The sequence below is a fragment of the Aquarana catesbeiana genome, linkage group LG06 (genome assembly GCF_042186555.1).
Source record: "Aquarana catesbeiana isolate 2022-GZ linkage group LG06, ASM4218655v1, whole genome shotgun sequence".
Lineage (NCBI taxonomy): Eukaryota > Metazoa > Chordata > Amphibia > Anura > Ranidae > Aquarana > Aquarana catesbeiana.
This window is the reverse complement of record NC_133329.1, coordinates 255784018-255809416: the sequence shown is the minus strand read 5'-3', so window position 1 is coordinate 255809416 and position 25399 is coordinate 255784018. Positions and strand designations below refer to the sequence as shown.

Here is a 25399-nt window from a genome sequence, read left to right as displayed (position 1 = left end):
CAGAGGAGAGGGAGAGGTTGAAGATGTGGGTTAGGGAGTTGAGGATAGAGTGGGAAGGTGGTCGCAGTAATTGAGAGGGGACGGGGTCCAGGGGACAGGTAGTGAGGTGGGCCATGGAGAGGAGTTTCTTCTGTGGTAACTGGGCAAAAGGAGGAGAGTATTGAGTGTGATGTTGGACCTGATATGATGAGTAGGGGAGGAATTTGAATTCTGGATATCTCCTTGCGAATTGTGTTGATTTTGCTATTGAAGTGGTTGGCAATATGTTGAGCGGTAAGAAAGTTGGTGGGTGGGGGCAGTGGGGGGTGAAGTAAGGAATTAAGGGTAGAAAAGAGTTGACGAGGTTTGTATGAGAGGGTTTTGATGAGAGTGTTGTAATAGGTTTGTTTAGCAGTATGGAGACAGGAGTTGTATTTGAGAAGGGCAGATTTGTAGAGGGTAAAATCTTGCAGGGATTTAGATAAATGCCATGCTCGCTCAAGAGCACGGCTGTGTCTCTTGAGACTTCTGGTGTCGTCTGTTTGCCAGGGTTGTGGCAGATGGGGCCTGGTTCTGCGTGTAGAAAGAGGAGCAAGTACGTCTAGGGAGGATGACAACGTGGTGTTGTAGATGGAAGTGGTTAGAGATTGCAGGGAGTACAGCGATGAGAGAATACAAGGTCGAGAGTGTTGCCGTTGGAGTGAGTGGTGGTTTGTGTCCATTGTGTTAGGTTAAAAGAGGAGGTTAGGTTGAGTAGTTTAGAAGTGGTAGCATTATTAACATTGATTGGAATGTTAAAGTCACCTAGGATAATGGCAGGCACTTCAGATGAGAGAAAATAGGGTAGCCATGCAGAGAAGTCATCCAGAAAGCGTGACACTGGTCCAGGAGGCCGATAAATGACTGCGACCCTCAGACAAGCTGGAGAGAAAAGACGAATGCAGTGCATTTCGAAAGAGCAGGGGGAAAGAGAGGGAGGTGTGGGGAGTACCTGGAAGGTGCATTGTGGGGAGAGGAGAAGTCCGACACCACCTCCTTTTCATCCACTGGGTCTGGTGCAGTGAGTCCAGAGAAGGCCACTTTGGACAGGGCAGCAGGAGAGGTAGTGTTGAATTCCTAGAGCCAGGTTTCAGTTATAGCAAATAGATCAAGGGATTTGGAGAGGAAAAGGTCATTGACAGAAACTAATTTGTTGAAGACTGAGCGAGCATTCCAGAGGGCACATGAAAGAGGGGGGCTGACTTGTGGAATCAGGGAAATTGGGATGAGAAGGTTGAAGTTACGACTACTGTTGGAGGAGGTAGATGGCCAATCTTGGCGTTGGGAATTGGGTGTGGGAGGGCCGAGGTTTGATGTGATGTACCCAGACATTAGGAGGATTTATAGGAGGGCAGATGCTGTGGAAGAATGGACGTGGTGATACTGTGTGGGCTTAGAATGAGCAGGAGGTGGTAAGCAGGGCCGGTACAAGGAAGGGGCGGATGCCCTGGGCGGGACAATTTACTACAGGAAGGGGGGCGCAGGTGAAGTGGCTGGACTGTACACACAGGCTAGAATACTGCACAGCCAGTCAGAGCTGCTAAGATGTCTGTGCCATGCGCTCCTGCACAAGCGAGGACAAGCCCTTCACTTCCCTGTCAGGCGGAGCAATCTCTGCCCGACTGCCGTTGTTCTGACAAGAAAGTCCCCCCTCCATGGGATAGTGTTCGGCTGTCTGCCCTGTACTGCGCCGGCGCAGCGCTGTTCTGACGAGAAAGGTCCGCCCTGAACAGCCGTTCATCTTCGGAGACTTTCGGCGTCCCCTTTGTGCGCCTGCGCAGTACAGGGTGGACACTATCAGATAGGGAACGTTTCTCGACAGGAGCAAGTGTGATCTAGAGGAGGAGGAACCAAGCAATAGTAAGTAAGCCATCTGCAGATGAATTTGTTAACTCCTTTTTTGGGGGCGGTTAATATATTACCAATGGTTAATGTGTATTATCAATGCTGCATTAGTGACAAGTGGCAGTTATTTAACCCCTTTGGGCTGCATTAGTGGCACCAGTGTCAGTGTTAATTAACCCCTGCATGCTGCAGCAGTTAATTAACACTGATGCCACTAATGCAACACAAAGGGGTTAATTAACTGCCACTTGTAACTAATGCAGCACTGACAAAACACAATAACCCCTTCATGCTGCATATTACAAATACCATTGGTAATTAACCACTTGCCAACCCGTTGCAGTACATATACTGTGATGGGGTGGCAGCTACAAGCACCGCGTCATACCCATCACTGCCTGTTTCAGCCTAGGGTCACATTGTAGCGAACACAGACATCACATATGATTCGCACTCACACTGCCGATCACATGCGATGTCTGTGCAATGCAAGTTCAGCCATACAGTTGTATGGCTGAACTCGAATTGGATTTGCACAAAAAAGATGCAGGGATTTTTTTTTTTCCCGCACTAGAATCAGATCGCATGTTCGCGTGTTCTCACCCATGCAATCTGATTCCTGTCCGAATCCACAGTTCGCACTGCAATCTGCAAACCGATCTGGGGGTGTCACTAACATTCTATTGACACCCACAACGGTTCGCAGAGGGCAGCGTGAACTGCCTACGGAAGAGATGCGATGTGGGAACCGGCGCTGGATTCGCACTGGTTCTCACATTGCTACAGTGTGAACCTAGGCTTAGGGTTTCGGGTGCATGCCCCTGCCCGCCTACTCCCCTGTGATTTGACACAGTGGGAGTATGTTCGCAGATCCCAACCAATGATTCATGGCCGGGACCTATTGACTGGCTGTGTCCAATCACAGCCAAGAGCCCTGTGTTGACAATCAACACAGGGCTCTATACAAAGGAAATGTTCGCTTGCAAAGCAGGGAAAATATACAAACCAGTCTATGGTAAAAATCAGTACACACATTACACATTGTTGGGCACAAAATTAACCCCTTGGATACCCCTAGATATTAACCCCTTCTCAGCCGTTGTCATTAGTACAGTGTCATGCATATTATTAGCACTGATCAGTATATAAAGCTACATTCATGACCTAGGCATTCCAGAGCTTCTTTTGGGCAACAGGCATCCTGCAATTTTGTTGCAATTTGTTGAGGGACAATTGCCACAAAATCGCACCGCGATTTGGATGCCATTGAAAGTAATGGGATCGCAAGCGTGTCTGTGCATCAATTCCACCCGCAATCTGGAACGCCTAGGTATGAATTGAGCCTTAGTGTCACTGGGTCCCACTATAAGTCGCTTCTTCTTTACAACCGGGGGGGGGATTTGGGGGCGCAGTTTGCCATCTTCGCCCTGGGCACCAGATGACCCTGTCCCAGCACTGGTGGTAAGTGGAGTAATATTGAGAGGGCAGAAGAGAGGGAGATATGTAAATGTTGGGGGCTGGAGAGGGGGGATAAAGAAATGAGAGTTTGAGGAGAGAGGACGTTATAACAAAGATTAGTGTGAGCATTTTAGAGGGTGGGGACAGGCTAATAGAAGGAAGGCTGAGGAAAGTTAGAGAATGAAGTGGAACTTCCTGCAAGATAGCTGTGGAACAATAATGTCTGTGCTTACTTTTTTGTAGCAGAGCCTTAGTCAAAGTGCCCGTGTCCAAGTGCCAAACATTTGTTGCCAACATGCCACTTTGTGCAAGGAGTGACCAGCCTAAACCCCTCGCCAGCCGTCCCAAAAAATGAACTAAATTTAGGGTGGGAAGTTGTGGGGGGGGAAGATTCAAAATTATTCAATTAGAAGCTGATAAAACTAAGCTTGTGGGGTTACTTTGAGAAGGTAAAACCAGCTATGGTGATGGAATTCTCCAAAATCTAACTGGCTAGACACAAACAGGCAATACAAATCTTTGCACGCAATCTGGCACACTCTAATGCCTCGTACACACGAGCGGATTTTCCAGCAGACTTGGTCCGACGGTCTTTTCGCCGGACTTTCCGGCGGACTACCTGAACGGACGGACTTGCCTACACACGACCGGACTTTCCGGCAGGCTAAGTCCGCCCATCTTTCCGACGGATGTTCGCCGAAGTTTCGGCGGACTTTCAGAATGAACGGACTTGCCCACACATGGACAGGTCCATTCATTTTGAACGTGACTCGGGTACGACGGGACTAGAAAAGGAAGTGAATCTCGCCGCTTTTATCGGCGAGATTGACACCTTGCGAGCCCCACCGCGGGGCATCCCAGGCCCTTAAGTCTGGTATGGATTATAAAGGGAACCCCCTACGCCGAAAAAACGGCGTGGGGTCCCCCCTAAAATCACCGGGTGATGTTGACCACGCCCCCTAAAACGTCACAGTCCCAGCATGCCCAGGGACTGTGACGGCATAAGGGGGCGGGGTCTCCGCCTATATAAGTCACAGCGGAGCGCTCAGAGAGCAGTCCAGCCGGAGAGACCGTCGTGTCAACATCTGGAGAAGAGAAGAGGGAAGAAGTCAAGAAGCCAGAGGTCCGGGCCTCCGCTGGCAAAAGAGCGGCATGAAGACAGCGGAGGAGCCGGCAGAAGAACTGGAACACCGGGAGAAGAACCAGCGGACGCCGGGAGAAGAGGAACCGGAGGGACCCCTGAAGCCGGAAGAAGACCCCCGAAGCCGGAGGAAGACCCCCCCCCCGGAGCTGTCTAATAAATTATTTTAAATACCTGTGTAGTGTGTTTTATTATTGACACTTTTTCCCTAGGTAAATGGGTTTAAAATCCATACCAGACCTAAGGGCCTGGTATGCCCCGCGCTCGCCGCAATAGGAAAATTTGTTTTTCCTATTTCAGCGAGCGCGAGATGTAATACCCTGCCCTTGTGTCGCATCTGGTCCGTCGGACCAGCATACAGACGAGCAGGCTTTCCGTCGGACCAGCATACAGACGAACGGACTTTCCGTCAGGAACTGAGTCTGACGGAAAGATTTAAAACATGTTTCAAATCTAGGTCCAGCGGACTTTTGGGGAAAAGAAGTCAGCCGAAACCTACACACGATCGGATTGTCCGGCGGACCAAGTATGCCGGAAAGTCCGCTCATGTGTACGCGGCATAAGGTCTGCAGAACAGCCAAGTGATTACTACACACTTCTGAGATTCCTCAAGGTCACACGCATCCGCACACACCAGACAAGTGGCGTGGATTAGCTTGCCATCACTTGCAGTTTGTCGGCTGAATGGTCTGCCAGGCAACCACACACACACATCCCTGCCTGGCAGATTTGCTAACTTACACACAGACACTAATTTGTGCACAGTCCGCAGCCACACAATGTAATGTCATACAGATTAACATAAACTATGCCGAGCATAGAGACACTGGTGACAAAATGCATCAATCTCCAGGAATGGGCATTCTTAGCTCAGTCCACAGAAGGCGTTTATTAATTTATGTAATGATGTAATTTCCTTCAATTATAAATAAAGGCTGTTTTTTTTTTTTTTTTTGAGAGAGAGAATGGTGAGGGATTAGAACACCTGTCAGGTTTTTACTTCTGTCTATGTCCCTGTTGGGGAGATTCACCTTTTCTATTTGTTATGGTTACCATTAATACTGAAAGTGAAAGTAAAAGAAAAACCTACATTTTGGGTTGTCCCCCCAAATAGTAATAGTGGGAAAATCTTCAAATATGCACACTAGTTCTGATGACCCTAATTGCAACCAGGGATTCCCTCACGTTGGAGGGATTTCCTCTCACTTCCTGTTTTGGCTATAGGACATGAAGTGAAGGGGAAACCTCCCCAATGGAACCCAGAGGACAAAAATAAAACTGACAGGGGTTGTAACCCCCCTTACTCTATCCAAAATGAATAAAAACGTTTTGTTTTTTGTTCTAGTTTACACAGACCGTGCATAGAAATATGTACAAAGGTAAATTTACAAAAATATAAGAAAGAAAAAAAGACATGCAGACATAAAGCACTTTGGCTAAATGCCATATAATAAAAAAGGAGAGAGAAAAAAAATTTGCCGTTTGGATAGTTTGTTTTATCCTGTTGGTGGAAGAACATTGGAAATCTGTAAAGGCTGGGTCTTTGATTAAACTCTCCCAATTGAGAATATAGTGAAAAAATACAGGACAGAATTATTTCTTTTGGACAATCCCCTATGGAGGCATTAGCTCAGAGAAGAGGTTCTGGCCTCCTGAACTGGTCATAGGTTATATGGACCAGACAGTTCTGATGGCTACAGCGAGGTTTGTTTTTCCGACACTGCATCACCCTAATTGTAACAAAACTATACACTGCATGGCTGCCAGGATCAGGTCTCCCACAACTGTTTCGTTGGTTTCTAGGTCTCCTACAACTAAAACATACAATTTTGCATCTGTTTGTAGCTCATAACTAATATTTTTAATTTCATTGGAGGTGAAACATAAGCCCTCTGATCTTGGAGAAAAGGAGTGTTGCAGCAAACTGTCTTGTCCTTTCTATGTGGAAGGACCTCAGTTCCCCTGCTAATTTTGAAGCTGAACAGTCTGAAGCATTCCCTTGAGGGCTTTTGAGGTTGTTATCTGCATACAAGCTTACAGGACCTGTCAGAAGTTCATTACTAGCTGTGGTATATTAGTTTCTCCAGTTCCCAAGCCTGAGCTGTCCTTTCGAATTATGGACATTTGTCAAAACCGTTAACCACTAATTCTTCTATATTTTCATGTCACAAATGTCTATTGCCTATATCTCCTGATTTACAAAACATTTTTACATACTGTTTTTAGTGAGTGTAATTTCAGCTTATTTGTTTATTTCATCAAATGTTCATTTTGGATTACCCAGGCTTGTGATAGTTTTACTTTGGTTTATAGCCAGCCTTAAAAATTCTTTGTTTAAATATAAAGTCAATGGCAGGCTTGTGTCTTAGTTTAACCACTTCAATACAGGGCATTTATACACCCTTCCTGCCCAGACCAATTTTCAGCTTTCAGCATTCTCACATTTTGAATGACAATTACTCAGTCATGCTACATTGTATCCAAACAAATTTTGTATCATTTTGTTCTCACAAACAGAGCTTTCTTTTGGTGGTATTTAATCATCGCTGGGTTTTTTATTTTTTGCAATATAAGCAAAAAAAGAACATTTTGAAAAAGAAAACCCACTTTATTTTAGTTTCTATCTTAAAATTTTGCAAATAAATCATTTTTCTTCATACATTTGGGCCAAAATATATACTGCTACATATCTTTAGTAAAACTAACCCAAATTAGTGTATATTATTTGGTCTCTGAGAAAGTTATAGAGTCTACAAGCTATGGTGCAAATCATTGAAAATTGATCACATCTGATTACACCTGATGTACTGACGGCCTTTCTCATTTCTTGAGACCCTAACAAGCCAGGAAAGTACAAATAACCCCCAAATGACCCCTTTTTGGAAAGTAGACATTCCAAGGTATTTAGTAAGAGGCATGGGGAGTTTTTTGAAGTTGTAATTTTTTCCCACAATTCTTTGGAAAATTAAGAATTTTTTTTTTTACACAAAATTGTCATAATAACAAGTTAGTTCTCTCACACTGTACATGAATACTTACAATGGCACCCCAAAATACATTCTGCTGCTCCTCCTAAGTATAGCAATACCACATGTGTGAGACTTTTACACAGTCTGGCCACATACAGAGGCCCAACATGCAAGTAGCACCTCCAGGCATTCTAGGAGCAGAAATTACACATCTCATTTGATGACAACCTATCACACTTTTGAAGGCCCTGGAGCACCAGGACAATGGAAATGCCCACAAAATGACTCCATTTTGGAAAGCTAACACCCCAATGTATAATCTATGAGGCATAATGAGTCTTTTGAATGGTTCATTTTTTTCCAGAAATTTTTGGAAACAAAACACAAAGTTGTCCATTTATAAGATATTTCTATCACATAGCATGTACATAGCAAAAATTACACCCCCAAATACATTCTGCTGCTCCTCCTGAGTATGGTGATACCATATGTGTGAGACTTTTACATAGCCTGGCCACATACAGAGGTCCAACATCCAAGTAGCACCTCCAGGCATTCTAGGAGCATACATTACACACACAAATTCCTGCCAACCTATCACATTGTTGAAGGCCCTTCATATTTCTAACCTGCATGTACTGTACATACCAATTACAAACCAAAACACATTCTTCTGAGAAAAGAGTAAACAAAAGATTACCTGCAGTTTTAGTAGTGCAGTGGTCCACAGAGGAGAGCATTGGTCCATGTAGCAGACAGAGATATGGTCAGCAGCAGCGAAAGGATCGTCCATGCAGCAGGCAGAGATACTGTCCATAGTACAGGCAACAGGCAGAGATATGGTTATTGCAGCCAAAGTACTGGTCCAGGCACATGGTCCATGAAAAGTCCTGGGTCAGTGCAGGTAGAGTTATTGTCAGCACAGCCAAAGTATTGGTCCTGGCAGCAGGCAGGACCATCAAGTTTAAAAGCAAGGCTTTTGAACAGTACCGCGTCTTCTTCGAAATTCCAACGAGGTGTCATCGTGGATGGTGGACATGATGTAGACATCTTTCTGATCCCTTCACTTCACGGCCAACACTTCCCCATTCCTCAGGCTTGCCGATACCCCTCTTTGTAGCCTTGTGGTGACTAGATGCTGTGGGAAGCCTTTCCTGTTTTTTCTTGCACAGGCCTAGGTTTTCTTCAGGTATAAGTGGCGAAAAAGGGGCAAACTGGTGTAGTAGTTGTCCAGGTAAATGTGATACCCCTTTTGGAGGAGTGGGAATGCCAACTCCCATACAATTTTCTCGCTTATACCCATGTACATTGGACACTCAGGAGGCTGGAGCTGGGAGTCTTTGCCTTCGTACACACGAAAGGCATTCACATATCCGGAGGAGCTTTCACAAAGCTTGTTGAGCTTCAATCCGTACCTCGTCCTCTTACTGGGGATATACTGCTTGATTCCCAGCCGGCCAGTGAAATGGAGCAGGGATTCATCCACAGAGTAGTTCTGGTCAGGGATGTAAAGTTCGGCAAACCTCTTATTAAAAAAAATCAATTAGGGGCGAATTTTATACAATTGATCAAAGTCCGGATGATTTCGGGGGGGGGGGGGGGGGCACTGCGAGTTATCACTGAAATGCAGGAACCGCATGATCATGTCATAGCGGGACCTGGACATCACAGCTGAAAAAAATGGCATATGGTGGATGGGGTTGGTAGACCAATATGCATGCAGTTAATTTTTTTTGTAAGCCCCATGTTGAGCGTAAAGGCCTAAAAACAATCTAAGCTCTTCCATTCAAAAGGGAGGGCATAGCATGAGTTGGGGTTGTTCTCTATATATTGACAGGCAAAAAGATTTGTTTGGTCCATGATGCTTTGAAGTAACTCATCAAGGAAAAATACATTTAAAAAATCAATTTCAGAGAAACCTTCGGTGTTGGCCTGAACACCTGGCTGTGCTGTGAAAGGGGGGAATGTGACTGACCCTGTGCTAGAAGGCAGCCACAAAGGGTTGGGCAAGGCATCTGAAAGATGGGTTTGGGCCCTACTTCTTTGGCGTGGAATTCCAGAGCTTGTACTGGGCCTTTCCTCCTGGGCTCTAGCAGCGCTTGTACTGGGCCTCTCCTCCTGGGGTCTAGCAGCGCTTGAATTGGGCCTCCCCACTGGGGTCTAGCGCCGTTGGCATTTGCTGATTGGAAATTGGAGTGTCTGGTGCTGCTGGTAGCTGCCTGGAGTTCAGACCGTCTTCTTTTTGGACGGACTACTTCCACCTCCGATTCGGATGTACTGCCTTCGGGGGGCTCGTATTGCGAACCAGAATCGGAACTGGAATTTAGCATTTGGTATGCCTCTTCTGGGGTGCATATTCTTCTGGACATGGTGGCTGTATGACAGGGCTGCAAGACAAGGACTAATGGGCTGTACGTCAGCTAGAAATTGGCTGCACGTCAGGCACTGCTGGGCTCACTGGACAGGTACTCAGACGGGGTGACAGATACTCAGTTGGGGTGACAGATACTCAGATGGGGTGACAGATTTTTAGACAAGGTGACAGCTACTCCTGATCGGGGTGACAGGTACTCCTGATCGGGGTGACCGGTACTCCTGATCGGGGTGACCGGTACTCCTGATCGGGGTGACAGGTACTCCTGATGGAAACCATCATCTTGACCAGTCTCCCTCTTGGGGTCATTGCACACCATACACTGGTTTGCTGGTATTGCTTCGATGCAGCGTTGGGGTAAGCTTTTCAATTGTTTTTGTTTTTGGTCTAGATCCCCTTTTTTCCTTTTCTTCTTCCCCTCCTTTTGGTGGTGCAGCCTTTCACTCCAACATGTCGCCTGCTTTTCCCACTTGGCATTTTTTCTAGTCTTCTATACCTCCTCACACTTATGTAAATGTCCATCACCCTCATACACAGGCTTTTCAATAATTTTTGGCACCACCCTATCTTTGTTATCACTCCCCATGGAACCACACTGGGTTCACCATCAAGAAATACTATTATCATTCATAACATATTACTGTTATAATTATACACACATTTAATATTTTGTTCCCAGATACCCCTGCTTCATGGAATATACACTATTTTATGTTATACCCCAGGCATAACCCACACGCTCTTACACTGCCTGACGTTGCATCCTTGTATTATGTCGCATCAGCTCCCGTGGTGGGGTTATGTTCTTGGCCAACCCTGTGCCGGCTGCCCCGCATTGCATTTACTGTCTGAGTGGGTGAGTGTGGTTGGTCAACCATCTTTACACATTAATTTTCTTGATAATTTTTCTCTAGAGTACGGTTTATTACATCTTTACATATACTTCATAGGTATGTCTATCGGATCGGCTCCTGACGAGTGGGACAACCCACGAAATGCGTCGAGCTATACGTGATGCTACAGCCACACCCTATACGAACTGACATTTACTCGTTTACAACCATTCTACTCTATGATGTTGTTTATATACTATTTGGTGGATGCACATATACCATGTGGGCGCATGTGCCAACATCGGGCTTATTGTCATTGATATTTATACGTCCACTACTTTGATCATATGTCGCTATGCATGTACTCTCTCTCATTCATCATGTTCAGGCCTTGTGCACGCTCCATGTACATATATGAGATAAACTATGTGTTTTAAATGGTATTTAATAAAATTTCTATATTGTACAAATACCTCCACTATCCAATTGCTTCATTTAAAGTCCCAACACCCCTTTGGTTTCTATTCATTACCAGGATGGAGGCACTTTTGGGTGCTTCATTTAAAGTCCCAACTCCCCCTTCATTTACAGTACTCCTGATGGAAGTGACAGGTACTCCTGATGGAGGTGATGGGTACTCAGGTACTCCTGATGGAGGTGACAGGTACTCCTTATGGGGGTGATGGGTATTCAGGTACTCCTGATGGAGGTGACAGCTACTTTTGATGGGGGTGACGGCTACTCAAGTACTCCTGATGGAGGTGACAGTTACTCCTGATGACGGTGACGGGTACTCAGGTACTCCTGATAGAGGTGACAGGTACTCCTGATGGGGGTGACAGGTACTCAGGTACTCCTGATGATGGTGACAGGTACTCCTGATGGGGGTGACGGGTACTCAGGTACTATTGATTGAGGTGACAGGTACTCCTGATGGGGGTGACAGGTACTCAGGTACTCCTGATGGGGATGACTGGTACTCAGGTACCCCTGATGGGGGTGACAGGTAGTTCTGATGGGGGTGACAGGTACTCTTTATTCGAGGGGGGGCAATCTGAGCACAGTAGTAATAATTAGTAATGCTGTAAGACTAACTCACTGTTCCGATTTCTCCTTCTCACACTGGATCGGTGTGTGAGGCGGAGAACCCAGCAACAGCTGTTACACTCGGGTTTATTTACACTTGTGACCAGCTGTGATTTGACACAGCCGGTCAGGTGGTAAAGAGCCAATTTCATTGGCTCTTTACCCTGATTGGGGCTGGGCTTTGTCAAAGGGACAAGTCCCGTCCCCATTTCGCTGCGCTGCGGCCCCCCAGGGGCGAGAAGCGGAGGACGTCATATGACGCCCACCCGGAGGGAGAGAGGCTTCCTGCCGACATCATATTACAATAGCCTGGTATGGAACTGGTTAACTATCTGTGTGATACCTTCCCTGGCAAAACTATGGTATATGTTGAAATTGGTAAAAAATTTTAAAAAGACTGATTCCTTAATCCTGAGTTTGCATTAGGACTTTGTGTGTTTCACTGAGCTGTTGAAATGTTCCAAAAAACAAGTAAAAAAGGCGCAAAGCAAGTATACCTCACATAACTGTTCCTAAATAGTCCAATGGCAGGGATGGTATATATAGATATATATACAGGAGGGAGTCAATCAGGGCTGCCACCAAAAAAAGACCAGAAGCAAGGTCCAATAGGCTAAAGAAAATAAACAAGGAAAAGGGGCGCCTCTGAGTATATATCAATAATCATTTATTTACAACAAACAATATCCACTCACATGGAAGATTGTAGTACTGCGTTCCGGTGCGTCTCTGAGTAGAGCAGAAGCTGTAGGACCACAAGTCTCAGCAAGTCCGTGCAGTGCTGGTCTTACATCAGGTCCTGGCAAGGATAGATGATGGTGACTGGACACGGCAGGGGCTCCCTCAGGTCTCCAGATGGCGCTTCCGGATATATAATGGGTTAACAAAGCATAGACCAACGGTCTGTGGGTTCCAAGGAGGGGGTGAGGGGACGCCAAAGCCGATCGCCGGGCGCGCTGCAGTCCGAGGCTCGTACGTCTCCGTGAGAGAGATATGGTAGCGGCCGTACAGGGAGCCAGAACGAGGCCTGGATAGCAAGCACAGCGCGGCGCCGGGTCGTGACGTCACGGCTATGCGACGCGTTTCCGAGTCTGCGCGCTATTGGTGACAGGAATAGCGGCATTCCTTTCTCAAGCATGAGGGGCGGATGTTATGGCAGTCAATTTATAGTCTTTGGGAGGGGGAGGGGGCGGGGCTGAGGATGATAAGCAATGTCAGAATACACTGCAACTAAAAAGCACTACTAGATATATTAGACATGGGAGTGGAGCACAAGTTTAAAAGTGAATATATGAAATTATAAAATTATTACATAGAGTACCTATATGCATATATAAGACACACGTATGAACATGGATAAACATGGATATACATAAAAATGAAAATAAAAATAATAATGATGACCAGTACACATCCACGGGCAAAAATAAAACATGATGCATAAAATCCGGTGTAAACCATGAATAAGAGCATATATACTTTAAAATAATAGTGATAATAATGACAGGCAAATATAAGATAAAAGATATATATATATGATAAAAAACACATATATATAAGATACACAAGATACGCAAGAGATTAAAAAATTGGTGATTATACGAACATGAATATCAGCATATGATATTAGTACGGTCCACAAGGGAAATAAAGGGAAAGGAGCAAGGGGTGGAGATGAGAATGGGGGGGGGGGGGTGTTAGTGGGAACAGGGGGGGGGGGAGGTTAGGGGTAGGGAGGAGGAGGCAGGTAAGGGGACGGGGGATGGAATATACTTACTCATAGACCCGCCACCCCCACAATAAAGATATGTTAGTGTGTATACAACCTGTGGTGAGAATGATAAGAATACAAGCAATGAGTATAAACATACTGTAAATAAGCAAATATAAGCAATATATGACTATAATATGGTGGCAATCTCGATGCCCTCATTCAAGCCCCCAGGCGAGAGGACGTCGAGATTGTAAATCCAGAACGTTTCCCTTGCACAGAGCTTTTTGAAACGTTCGGCAGGAGTATATGACTTGGGGATTTGTTCTATTACCCATACAGTGAGACCCGTGGTAGATTTGTGGTGAAACCCAGCAAAATGTCGTGGGACACTATGCATGTCCTTGCCACCCTCTATCAGTCTCCGGTGTTGACCGAAACGCTGCCTGAGGGGGCAGACATAGATCAGTCCACAAGGGCACATAAGGCCGTAGACTACAAAATCTGAAGAACAATTGTAGAATTGATCTATCTGGTATGTTTTACCTTTGGAAATGAATGACTTTTGTCCATGTTTGACAAAGGCACAAGTTTTACATAGGACTTTTTTACATTGATACATGCCAACCAAAGGTATGAGAGTGGTGGCATGGTGATTGGTCGCAGTGGTTTTGAATTTGCTTGGGGCAATTTTGCTTTTCAAATTTGGTGCTTTCCGGTAAGTAATTCGTGGTACTGTAGGGAGGAGAGTTTTGAGAAGGGGGTCCTGTAGTAGAATCCCCCAATGTTTTTTCATGATGTTTTCCATTTTTTTTATATTCAAAGTGAAAAGTCGTGATAAATCTGGTGGAGAGATCTGTTGGGCAAGTATTTGTTTTGACTGGTTTACCTTTGGAATAGGATGCACATGCTTCATCAACTAGTTCTTTAGGATATTGTTTTTCAGCGAATTTGTTTTTTAATGAAATGCTGGAGGCTGCGTAATCACTATCAAGGGTACAGTTCTGTCTGAGACGGCAGAATTGTCCCTTTGGTATATTTTTCGTCCACTTGGGATAGTGGCAGCTGTGAAAATGTAAAAAAGAGTTACCGGCAGTAGGTTTAATGTAATTTTTAGCAATAATTCTGTCATCTATATGGCCCAATTCCAAATCAAGGTATGCTAGGTGGGTAGAATCGAAGGTATGGGTGAAGGCAAGTCCATAGGGATTGTGGTTACAGTGGTCCACAAATGATGTAATCTGGTCTGGGGATCCGTCCCAGATCACGATTAGGTCATCTATATATCGCCCAAAGAAAATGATGTTAGCTGAGTGGGGGTTATTTTGCCATATGTAGTTTTTCTCCCAGTATCCCATGGCCAGGTTGGCATAGGAGGGGGCGAAGTTGGCTCCCATGGCGGTCCCCTGTGCTTGCAGGAAGAACTCACCATTAAAATCAAAATAGTTGTGGGTTAAACAAAAATTGGTAGCCTCCATGATGAATGCGGCTTGTCTGGGGTTTAAAAGAGGGTCCTGGGCAAGAAAGAATTCCAGAGCTAATAGCCCAAATGAGTGAGGGATGGAAGTGTAGAGTGAGGTAACATCCAATGAAAGCCACAGGTAAGTGGATTCCCACCTGTATGGTGCTAGGAGCTCTAGGAGATGTGAACCATCTCTGATATATGATGGTAATTCCTTGACTAATGGCTGTAAAAATTGATCAATGTATTGGCTGAATCCCGTGGTGACACTGTCCATCGCAGCCACGATGGGTCTACCCGGGGGAGTGGTGGTATTCTTGTGGATTTTGGGCAGATAGTAAAAGTAGGGAACCTGGTAGAAGCTTTTTAGAAAAAAAGAAGCTTCCGTTTTATTGATCACTCCATTATTGAGGGCTGATTGAACCAAACTGCTCGCCTCCAGAGCAAAGTCGCTGGTGGGGTCTTTGTTTAGTTTGATGTATGTGGTTTGGTCTGAAAGGAGTCTATGGGCCTCTTTGATGTAATCCGCTCTGTCTAGTACCACTATACTGCCTCCTTTATCCGCTGTTTTGATGATAATATTGGTATTGTGAATGAGGGAATCTAATGCTCGAGTCTCAGTGACTGTGAGGTTATGTTTATGAGTAGGAATGGTGGAGGATGATTGGCACAGCTTTACAAAGTCAGCGTATACCACTCTGTAGAAGCTTTCTAAGAAAGGACCTTTTGATTGAGCAGGGAAAAAAACAGACTTCGGTTTAAAGGAGGAGTGGATGATGGGCGGGGAAGTGGCCATATGTTGTGTGAAGAGATCTAGTAGGTCCTCTTCTTCCCTGATGGAATCAAGGATATCTATGACGTCACCGTCATATTCAAAGACATTGGGGGGTGAGGTACATGAAGATGGGCCTGGGTTTTCTGTGCTGGGTTTGTTTTGTTTGGCATTAAAGAACCTTTTTAGGGTTAGATTGCGAATGTATCGATTGAGATCCTTAAACAAAAGAAAGGGGTTGGGCTTGTTGATGGGAGCGAAATTAAGTCCTCTACATAGCAGACTGGTGTCTGCAGTGGAGAGTTCTAAGGAAGATAAGTTAAAAATCTTCATAGTTTGCGGAATTTGAGTAGGTTGCTTTTTGGACTTGGTTCGTCCTCCTCTACAACCTCTCCGGTGAATTTTCTTTTTCTGCGGTTGGCTGGAGGAGGACAATGAACTAAAAAAGAAGGGTCAGTGAGTGAAGAGGGACCTGGGGCATGAAGCGTGTGTGTGGGTGAAGTGGGGTAGGGAAGGGGGGGATGGTGGGAAGGGGGAAGTGTGGAAGAGGGGGGGCCTGTGGGGAGAGAGCTGGATGCGTTCCCGAGATTGGGTCTGGACACGTGGGTAGTTGTAGGAAGATCAGCGGTATTACCTAGCTGTACTTCCATATGTTCATCATGGGTAGTACTGGGTACTTTGGGACGAAATGGATCAGCAGCATTATTCGAGTAAGCTATCCTAGGTATAGCTGCTGGTCGGTTGTCTGACGTCTGGCAGGATGTGGGTATAGCGATAGCAGCTACATTGGTACTTTTTTTGGCACATGATGGTCTGTTGTAAAATCTATTAAGGTCAACTAATAGATTGCTGTTTTTTTGTTTTGTTTTTATTTTTAGTGGTGGTGGGGTTTTTTTTTGGCGTACGACCATGAGTACTGGGCAACAGATGTAGAGAGTTTTTGTAAGGGAAGCGAATTCCCATTAGGGGAGGGGGGGTGGTGGCGAGGTTGGGTGGGGGGTGATGGATGTGAGTGAGGAATGTGTGGAGATGTGTGGGATGGGGGGGGGAAGGGGGGATGGGAAGGACATGATGGTTTGGTGTCATGGGTGGGCTGTGGCGATTTGTGTTTCCAATTGAAGACACGATCTAAATTAAAATCGTCAAGGTCTCTCTTGAATTTACCTAGTTTGCCTTTTCTCATAAAGTCCTCGTCGGACTTGGTATTCCTCTTTAAAATCATGAACCAAGAGAGTGGGACAATGATTTTTTGGTCAATAATTGTCTTAGCTATGGCATTGGCTTCTAGCCTGAGTTTTTCAAAAAGATGTAATCTATGTTCAACCAGGATTTCCATCCATTTGGAGGTACAGAATTCGGAAATATTTTCCCATTCTTTTTTCCGAGCCGTATTAAAAACAAATTCGCTGAAAAACAATATCCTAAAGAACTAGTTGATGAAGCATGTGCATCCTATTCCAAAGGTAAACCAGTCAAAACAAATACTTGCCCAACAGATCACTCCACCAGATTTATCACGACTTTTCACTTTGAATATAAAAAAATGGAAAACATCATGAAAAAACATTGGGGGATTCTACTACAGGACCCCCTTCTCAAAACTCTCCTCCCTACAGTACCACGAATTACTTACCGGAAAGCACCAAATTTGAAAAGCAAAATTGCCCCAAGCAAATTCAAAACCACTGCGACCAATCACCATGCCACCACTCTCATACCTTTGGTTGGCATGTATCAATGTAAAAAAGTCCTATGTAAAACTTGTGCCTTTGTCAAACATGGACAAAAGTCATTCATTTCCAAAGGTAAAACATACCAGATAGATCAATTCTACAATTGTTCTTCAGATTTTGTAGTCTACGGCCTTATGTGCCCTTGTGGACTGATCTATGTCGGTCGAACTATCTGCCCCCTCAGGCAGCGTTTCGGTCAACACCGGAGACTGATAGAGGGTGGTAAGGACATGCATAGTGTCCCACGACATTTTGCTGGGTTTCACCACAAATCTACCACGGGTCTCACTGTATGGGTAATAGAACAAATCCCCAAGTCATATACTCCTGCCGAACGTTTCAAAAAGCTCTGTGCAAGGGAAACGTTCTGGATTTACAATCTAGACGTCTTCTCGCCTGGGGGCTTGAATGAGGGCATCGAGATTGCCACCATATTATAGTCATATATTGCTTATATTTGCTTATTTACAGTATGTTTATACTCATTGCTTGTATTCTTATCATTCTCACCACAGGTTGTATACACACTAACATATCTTTATTGTGGGGGTGGCGGGTCTATGAGTAAGTATATTCCATCCCCCGTCCCCTTACCTGCCTCCTCCTCCCTACCCCTAACCTCCCCCCCCCCCCCTGTTCCCACTAACACCCCCCCCCCCATTCTCATCTCCACCCCTTGCTCCTTTCCCTTTATTTCCCTTGTGGACCGTACTAATATCATATGCTGATATTCATGTTCGTATAATCACCAATTTTTTAATCTCTTGCGTATCTTGTGTATCTTATATATATGTGTTTTTTATCATATATATATATCTTTTATCTTATATTTGCCTGTCATTATTATCACTATTATTTTAAAGTATATATGCTCTTATTCATGGTTTACACCGGATTTTATGCATCATGTTTTATTTTTGCCCGTGGATGTGTACTGGTCATCATTATTATTTTTATTTTCATTTTTATGTATATCCATGTTTATCCATGTTCATACGTGTGTCTTATATATGCATATAGGTACTCTATGTAATAATTTTATAATTTCATATATTCACTTTTAAACTTGTGCTCCACTCCCATGTCTAATATATCTAGTAGTGCTTTTTAGTTGCAGTGTATTCTGACATTGCTTATCATCCTCAGCCCCGCCCCCTCCCCCTCCCAAAGACTATAAATTGACTGCCATAACATCCGCCCCTCATGCTTAAGAAAGGAGTGCCGCTATTCCTGTCACCAATAGCGCGCAGACTCGGAAACGCGTCGCATAGCCGTGACGTCACGACCCGGCGCCGCGCTGTGCTTGCTATCCAGGCCTCGTTCTGACTCCCTGTACGGCCGCTACCATATCTCTCTCACGGAGACGTACGAGCCTCGGACTGCAGCGCGCCCGGCGATCGGCTTTGGCGTCCCCTCACCCCCTCCTTGGAACCCACAGACCGTTGGTCTATGCTTTGTTAACCCATTATATATCCGGTAGCGCCATCTGGAGACCTGAGGGAGCCCCTGCCGTGTCCAGTCACCATCATCTATCCTTGCCAGGACCTGATGTAAGACCAGCACTGCACGGACTTGCTGAGACTTGTGGTCCTACAGCTTCTGCTCTACTCAGAGATGCACCGGAACGCAGTACTACAATCTTCCATGTGAGTGGATATTGTTTGTTGTAAATAAATGATTATTGATATATACTCAGAGGCGCCCCTTTTCCTTGTTTATTATTGTTGAAATGTTCCAAGCAATAGATTTTTTTTTAACCAGCAGAAGGTCTGAATGTATCTCTAAGCTGACTGACTTTTTTCTCTTCCTTTGTGGTTAACACTGACTTTCCTTTGAAGGTATCCAAACAGTTGTTAAACAATGGCTTTGTGTATGGAATTTTTATTTCACTATGCAATGCTATACTAGACTATATTTTGATATACATTACTATACATTACTATAGTAGACAAGTATGGAACACAGTTATGTCCAACTGTTTTTAGGTATGAGATTTGGAATAAGACATAAACTCAAAATTATAACTACCTGAACAATTTTGAATTAAAGTTAATCCTTATGAAAAATGTACAGATAAGTGCAAGTATTTGGTGTTCAATAAATAACAAATACAGGCAGTCCCCAGGTTACAAACAAAATAGGTTCTGTAGATTTGCTCTTAAGTTGAATTTGTATGTAAGTTAGAACAGGTAAATTTTTTAAGTGTAACTCCAGCCCAAAAAATAATTTTTAAGTTTTTTAGCATAGGGAAGGATTAGCACCCCTGTAACATTTGTTTTGCTGTCTGTGCCCCTGTTCAGAACATTTCACCTCACTTTCTGTCCCTGTGACAAATTAATTTTGAAAATTTTGTGTTGCTGTGGAAACAAGAATTGGTCATAAAACTTCAGTGAAGACGCCTTCTTCCAATGATTACCCTTCCTAGTTGTAGATTTCCTCCCACTTCCTGTTGTTTCCCTCCGTTTGTAGGTATGAGTTGTATATAAGTCGGATATTTGTAACTGGGGGACTGCCCGTATGTATAATTTTATACAAAATGCTTACATGGTCTAGTTTACATTTCCAGATTTTGTTATATAAGTTATTTTATAGATCCTATTTCTCAGGTAGTTTCACAGTCTGTATATGTTTGCTGTCCTGCTATAGTACAATTGTTTAAATCTTTTTTTTGTGTTGAGTGCTTTGGCACTATTAATGCTTTACAATTTTAATATTGCTAAGATATGTTACTTCTATTAAATGTCAACAAACTTGGTTGGGAACTGAGTTTAGAGCCCTTTCACACTGGGGCGGTTTGCTATTGCGCTAATACTAGCTCCTGCAAACCGACCCGAAAGTGCCGCTACTTTCATTCCAGTGTGAAAGCCCCGAGGGCTTTCACACTGGAGCGATGCGCTGGCAGGACGGTAAAAAAAGTCCTGCCAGCAGCATCTTCGGAGCAGTGAAGGAGCGGTGTGTATACCGCTCCTTTACCGCTCCTGCCTATTGAAATCAATGGGACGGCGCAGCTATACCGCCGGCAAAGCGCCTCTGCGGTGGTATTTAACGGTGGTATTTAACCCTTTCTCGGCCACTAGCGGGGGTAAAACCGCCCCGCTAGTGGCCACATACCGACGGTAAAACGCCGCTAATAATAGCGGCATTTTACCGCCGACGCCGCCCCTGCACCAGTGTGAAAGGGCTCTTAGAGTAGACATGATTTTTTAGAACAGTCTAACATTTTTTGCGTAGTCAAGTGTTCTGTGGTTCCTCTTCTCCTACATCACTACATGGCACAATACTGATCTAGGGGCTGGGTTGAGGAACCACAGAGCACAGCGGGGGATAAAGGCATCCCAAACACCTGAAAGTGTATCTGATGTGAATATTATTTGGGCAGCCATGCTCCCTTACAGAGATTCTACAAGCAGGCGCTGAGACATGTAAGTATAAAGTTACTTCTTTTTCAAGTGCTTTTTGATTTTATTTAGTATTTCAGTGACAGAGGCACTTTAATACTGATTCAATTTGGACCACTATGATTTGTATGCTGATGTTTGGTGAAGCCTCCTAATGTTTCTAAATAAGTTATACTTATTTTTGTGTTTTTCTCTTATCTGGTGCTTGCATTCTTGACGCCTACTGTATAGCTGGATATCTACTCTCTGCTACTTTACTGTCTAGCCTTTTTTCCTTTGATTCCTCTGCAGCTACCTCATGCATGGTCAAGCTATGAGCAAAGTGTGGTTGAGAGATCCGCTACATTTTTCTGGTGTGATAATGAGCCTTCCGTTCCACACTTAGATATCTGCTCTATTGCATTCACCCCCATGAGTTCTCCTGAGTCTAGATTCTCAACAGGACTGCATCTCAATCCTCCACCTTCCAAAAACAATAATCCAAAAGCAAACAGTGAATACAGCATTCCAAGACCTCATGTAAATCTACTGTGAACTTTACATTTTCCTAACTGTATTAAATCTTGTCTTGTATGTTGTCTGTATAACATTGTGAAGACATGATTCCTATAAAAGTTTGGTACATTGTTCAAAAATAAATCTGTGTGTTTGAACAGCACTAGTGCATAGCTGACAACATAAGCTGTCAGCAAAAACCTGGCATTTCAAGCACTGTCCCTCAATGTCACTGGCACCCTAACAGACAAGTATACAAATACTTTCTGAAAGTCTCTATCTCTGTACCTATAGTCACACTCCCCTCACTACTTCATGTGACAATGTTGGAGCCTGCAGATAGGAAAATAGTACATTGTAAAGAAATCCTTAGCTCTGGAAGCTGTGCAAGCAGAGCTACAAGAGTTAGGTTGTGGTCTCTCTACAGTTGATCTTTTCCCCGTTACTAATTTACTATTCTTCGTTCTGCACTGTGTCACTTAGTGGAGGGGATTAACTTTATATAGGCAATGCTTTGTTCCTCATGTCCCACTGTCCCCAAGCACAGTAAGGACTTTACCAAATCTCCTGAGACTAGCAATTCAAGGCAGCAGTACCTTAGTTCTTACACTGCAATTTCTTAGAAAGAATTCCAGGTAAAAGGAACAGTACATTTTACAGGCTATTGCTAATGTGTCCTATAATATAACAAATCTTATTTTTTTTTTAGTTTAGGTCCACTGTAACAGCTTATATAGTCAGCAATGTGCTAGCGCTCTGTGTTTTTTTTTTTGCTACCATTCAGAGATTTAATTTAAAGGGAATCTGTCACCAAGAAAAATAACTGGGACATGAGTTAAAATAATTCACCCATCTTCCAGCATGCAAATGATGTCATTTTGATTTCCTGTTCGATTAGATTTACTCTGAACATGACACTACAAGTCATACATAGAAATCTCATAGAGATCTATTACATGTATATTTAAGAAAACAATAAGGTTAAATCATTTAAAAAATAGCATCTGTTCACTTTAGTGAAAAGGTGAAGCTGTATTCACTTTAAATACATAATCATGTGAAAGGGAAATTAAGAAAAAACTGTATTTTGGCTTGCGCAAGATACCATGATTAAAGTCAACAAAGCTTACCTTACTCATTAGGCTAAGTGAACTTTTACTTGGCAATGTAAACAATCTCAACCCTTTTAATAAATCAACCTGATTAAAATGACTCTACATTTCCTTTAAAGGTGGTTTCTATATTACATACTGTATATGTGTGTGCAATCATCCATATTTTTTTTCATTTAAAATGTTACGTTTGCTATTATTAGTTCAGATACTGACACTGAATTACCTTGTTTTTAATAATTATGGATTCCCTGTGGTTCTATCTCCTTCATTTTGTTTCAGTGGTTTGGACATAGGTGAGGGAGTGGGGAAAATAATTGTTTGATCCCCGGCAGATTTTGTAAGTTTGTCCACTTAAGAAGAAATGACAGGTCCATCATGTTTATCATAAGTGTATTTTAAGTAATAGAGACAGAATATAAACCTAAAATCCAGAAAAAAACACATGATACAAATGTTAAAAATTGAGTTGCAGTTCAGTGAGTAAAATAATTATTTGATCCCCAAGCAAAACATGACTTGGTACTTGGTGGAGAAACCCTTGTTGGCAAGCACAGAGGTAAGACATTTCTTGCAGTTGGTTACTGGATTTGCACACATCTCAGGAGGGATTTTGGTCCACTCTTCTTTACAGATCTTCTCTAAATCCTTAAAGTGGAGTTCCACCCAAAAGTGGAACTTCCACTCATCAGGTTCCTCCCCCCCTCCGGTGACACAGTTGGCACCTTTCAGGGGGGAGGGGGGTACAGATACCTGTATATTACAGGTATCTGTACCCACTTCCGGCGTAGATAGCCGCAGAATCTGCGGTTATTTACGCCACTTCCTGCTCCCTCCCCGCTGCCTGCTGGGAAACACACGGGTCCCAGAGGCACCAGGGAGCATTCGTATTGCGCGGCGCGACTCGCGCATGCGCAGTAGGGAACCGGGAAGTGAAGCCGCACGGCTTCACTTCCTGATTCCCTTACCGAAGATGGAGGCGGCAGCACCCGAGGACGGAGAGACGCTTCGGCCTCGGGTGCCGACATGGCGGGCGCCCTGGACAGGTAAGTGTCCATGTTTTAAAAGTCAGCAGCTGCAGTATTTGTAGCTGCTGACTTTTAAAACATTTTTTTTCGGCGGCGCTCCGCTTTAAGGTTTCTTGGCTTTCGTTTGGCAGCTTAAAGTTTCAGCTCCCTCCATAAATGTCCTATAGGATTAAGGTCTGGAGACTGGCTAGGCCACTCCTTGACCTTAATGTGCTTCTTCTTTGTTGCCTTGGCGATATGTTTTGGGTAATTTTCGTATTGGAAGACCCATCTTCAGTGTTCTGGCTGAGGGAAGAAAGTTCTCATCCAAGATTTTACAATACATGGCCCAGTCCATTGGCTCCTCAATGCGGCAAAATCAGTCTGTACCTTTAGCAGAGAAACAGCCCCAAAGCATAATGTTTTCACCTCCGTGCTTGACCATAAGGATGGTGTTCTTAGGGTCATAGTCAGCATTTTTCTTCCTCCAAACACAGCGAGTTGAGTTAATGCCAAAGAGCTCAATTTTGGTCTCATCTGACCACAGCACTTATCCCAATATTTCTCTAAATCATTTAAATGTTCATTGGCAAACTTCAGATGGGCCTGTACATGTGCCTTCTTGAGGAGGAGAACATTGCAGTTGCTGCAGGATTTCAATTCATGGCAACGTATAGTGTTACCAATGGTTTGTTTGGTGACTGTGGTCCCAACTGCCTTGAGATCGTTCACAAGCTCCTCCCGTGTAGTTCTGGGCTGATCCCTCACTTTTCTCATGATCATCCATACCCCGGAAGGCCAAATCTTGCATGGAGCTCCAGACCGAGCGATTAATGGTTATTTTGTATTTCTTCTATTTGCGAATAATTGCTCCAACAGTTGTCTCCTTCTCACCAAGTTTCTTTCTGATGGTCTTGTAAGTCATTCCAGCCTTGTGCAGGTCAACAATCTTGTCCCTGGCGTCCTTGACAGCTTTTGGGTCTTTCCCATGATAGTGGGAATTGAGTAGAGGAAAGAGATTCTGTGGACAGGTATCTTTTATACACATAACGAGTTGTCATTAGAAGCACCTTCTTAAATTGACAGGACTAATCTGTGTACCACATGAGCACATACTGTAGCCAGTCTGTGGGAGCCAGTATTCGTGTTGGTTGGTAGATTATCAAATACTTTTTTCACTCACTCACTGAACTGCAACTCAATTTATAACATTTGTATTGTGTGGTTTTTTGTTGATATTCTGTCTCTTTCATTTAAAATACACCTATGATAAAAATTATAGACCCTTCATTTCCTTGTAAGTGGGCAAACTTACAAAATCTGCTGGGGAACAAATAATTTACTTTTGCCACTGTGTGTGTATATATATATATACATATATATATACATATATATATATATATATATATATATATATATGCAGTTGTGCTCATAAGTTTACATACCCTGGCAGAATTTATGATTTCTTGGCCATTTTCAGAGAATATGAATGATAACAAAAGTGGGGGATACTCCTCAATTCTCAATTGTTATCAGAACAGGAACAATAGGGAACTATTCTGAAGGGGACACTTACTCTTGTTTACAACTGTCCACAAGAGGATTTCCCTCACTTTGGAGAGATTTCATCTCATTTCCTATCTGGTTTATGATATTGTTTGAGGGCAGGTAAAATTCACTGATACAACACATAGGAAAAGAAAAACAATTGTTTTTGTCCCCTACAATATTCAAAATGTAAAAAATGTTTCAGTTTTAGATCTACTTTAAATAATTCTATCAATCTTTATGCTATTAACTACATTTATTTATTGCACATCGTATAGCTGGACAGCTGACACCTTTTTTTCAAATTTTATTATAGATTCTAGATTTGTAATTTTAATTGCCAGAAATAGAACTGAGTATGTACAGTTGTGCTCATGAGTTTACATACCCTGGCAGAATTTATGATTTCTTGGCCATTTTTCAGAGAATATAAATGA

General features: G+C 43.7%; 1 protein-coding gene across 4 annotated transcripts in view; it reads left to right on the top strand.

The window, feature by feature from the left end:
• The window catches only part of GULP1 (GULP PTB domain containing engulfment adaptor 1), a 1281953-nt gene that overhangs the window by 1148115 nt on the left and 108439 nt on the right, over positions 1-25399 (top strand). For 3 of the 4 annotated variants that reach the window (XM_073633218.1, XM_073633217.1, XM_073633219.1), the window contains one exon: positions 21092-21319. The exons of the other annotated variant lie outside the window; for it this stretch is intronic. In XM_073633218.1, coding sequence (XP_073489319.1) covers positions 21092-21319 — 228 coding nt within the window. The remainder of the gene's footprint in view (positions 1-21091; positions 21320-25399) is intronic. 4 annotated transcript variants of the gene reach the window in all.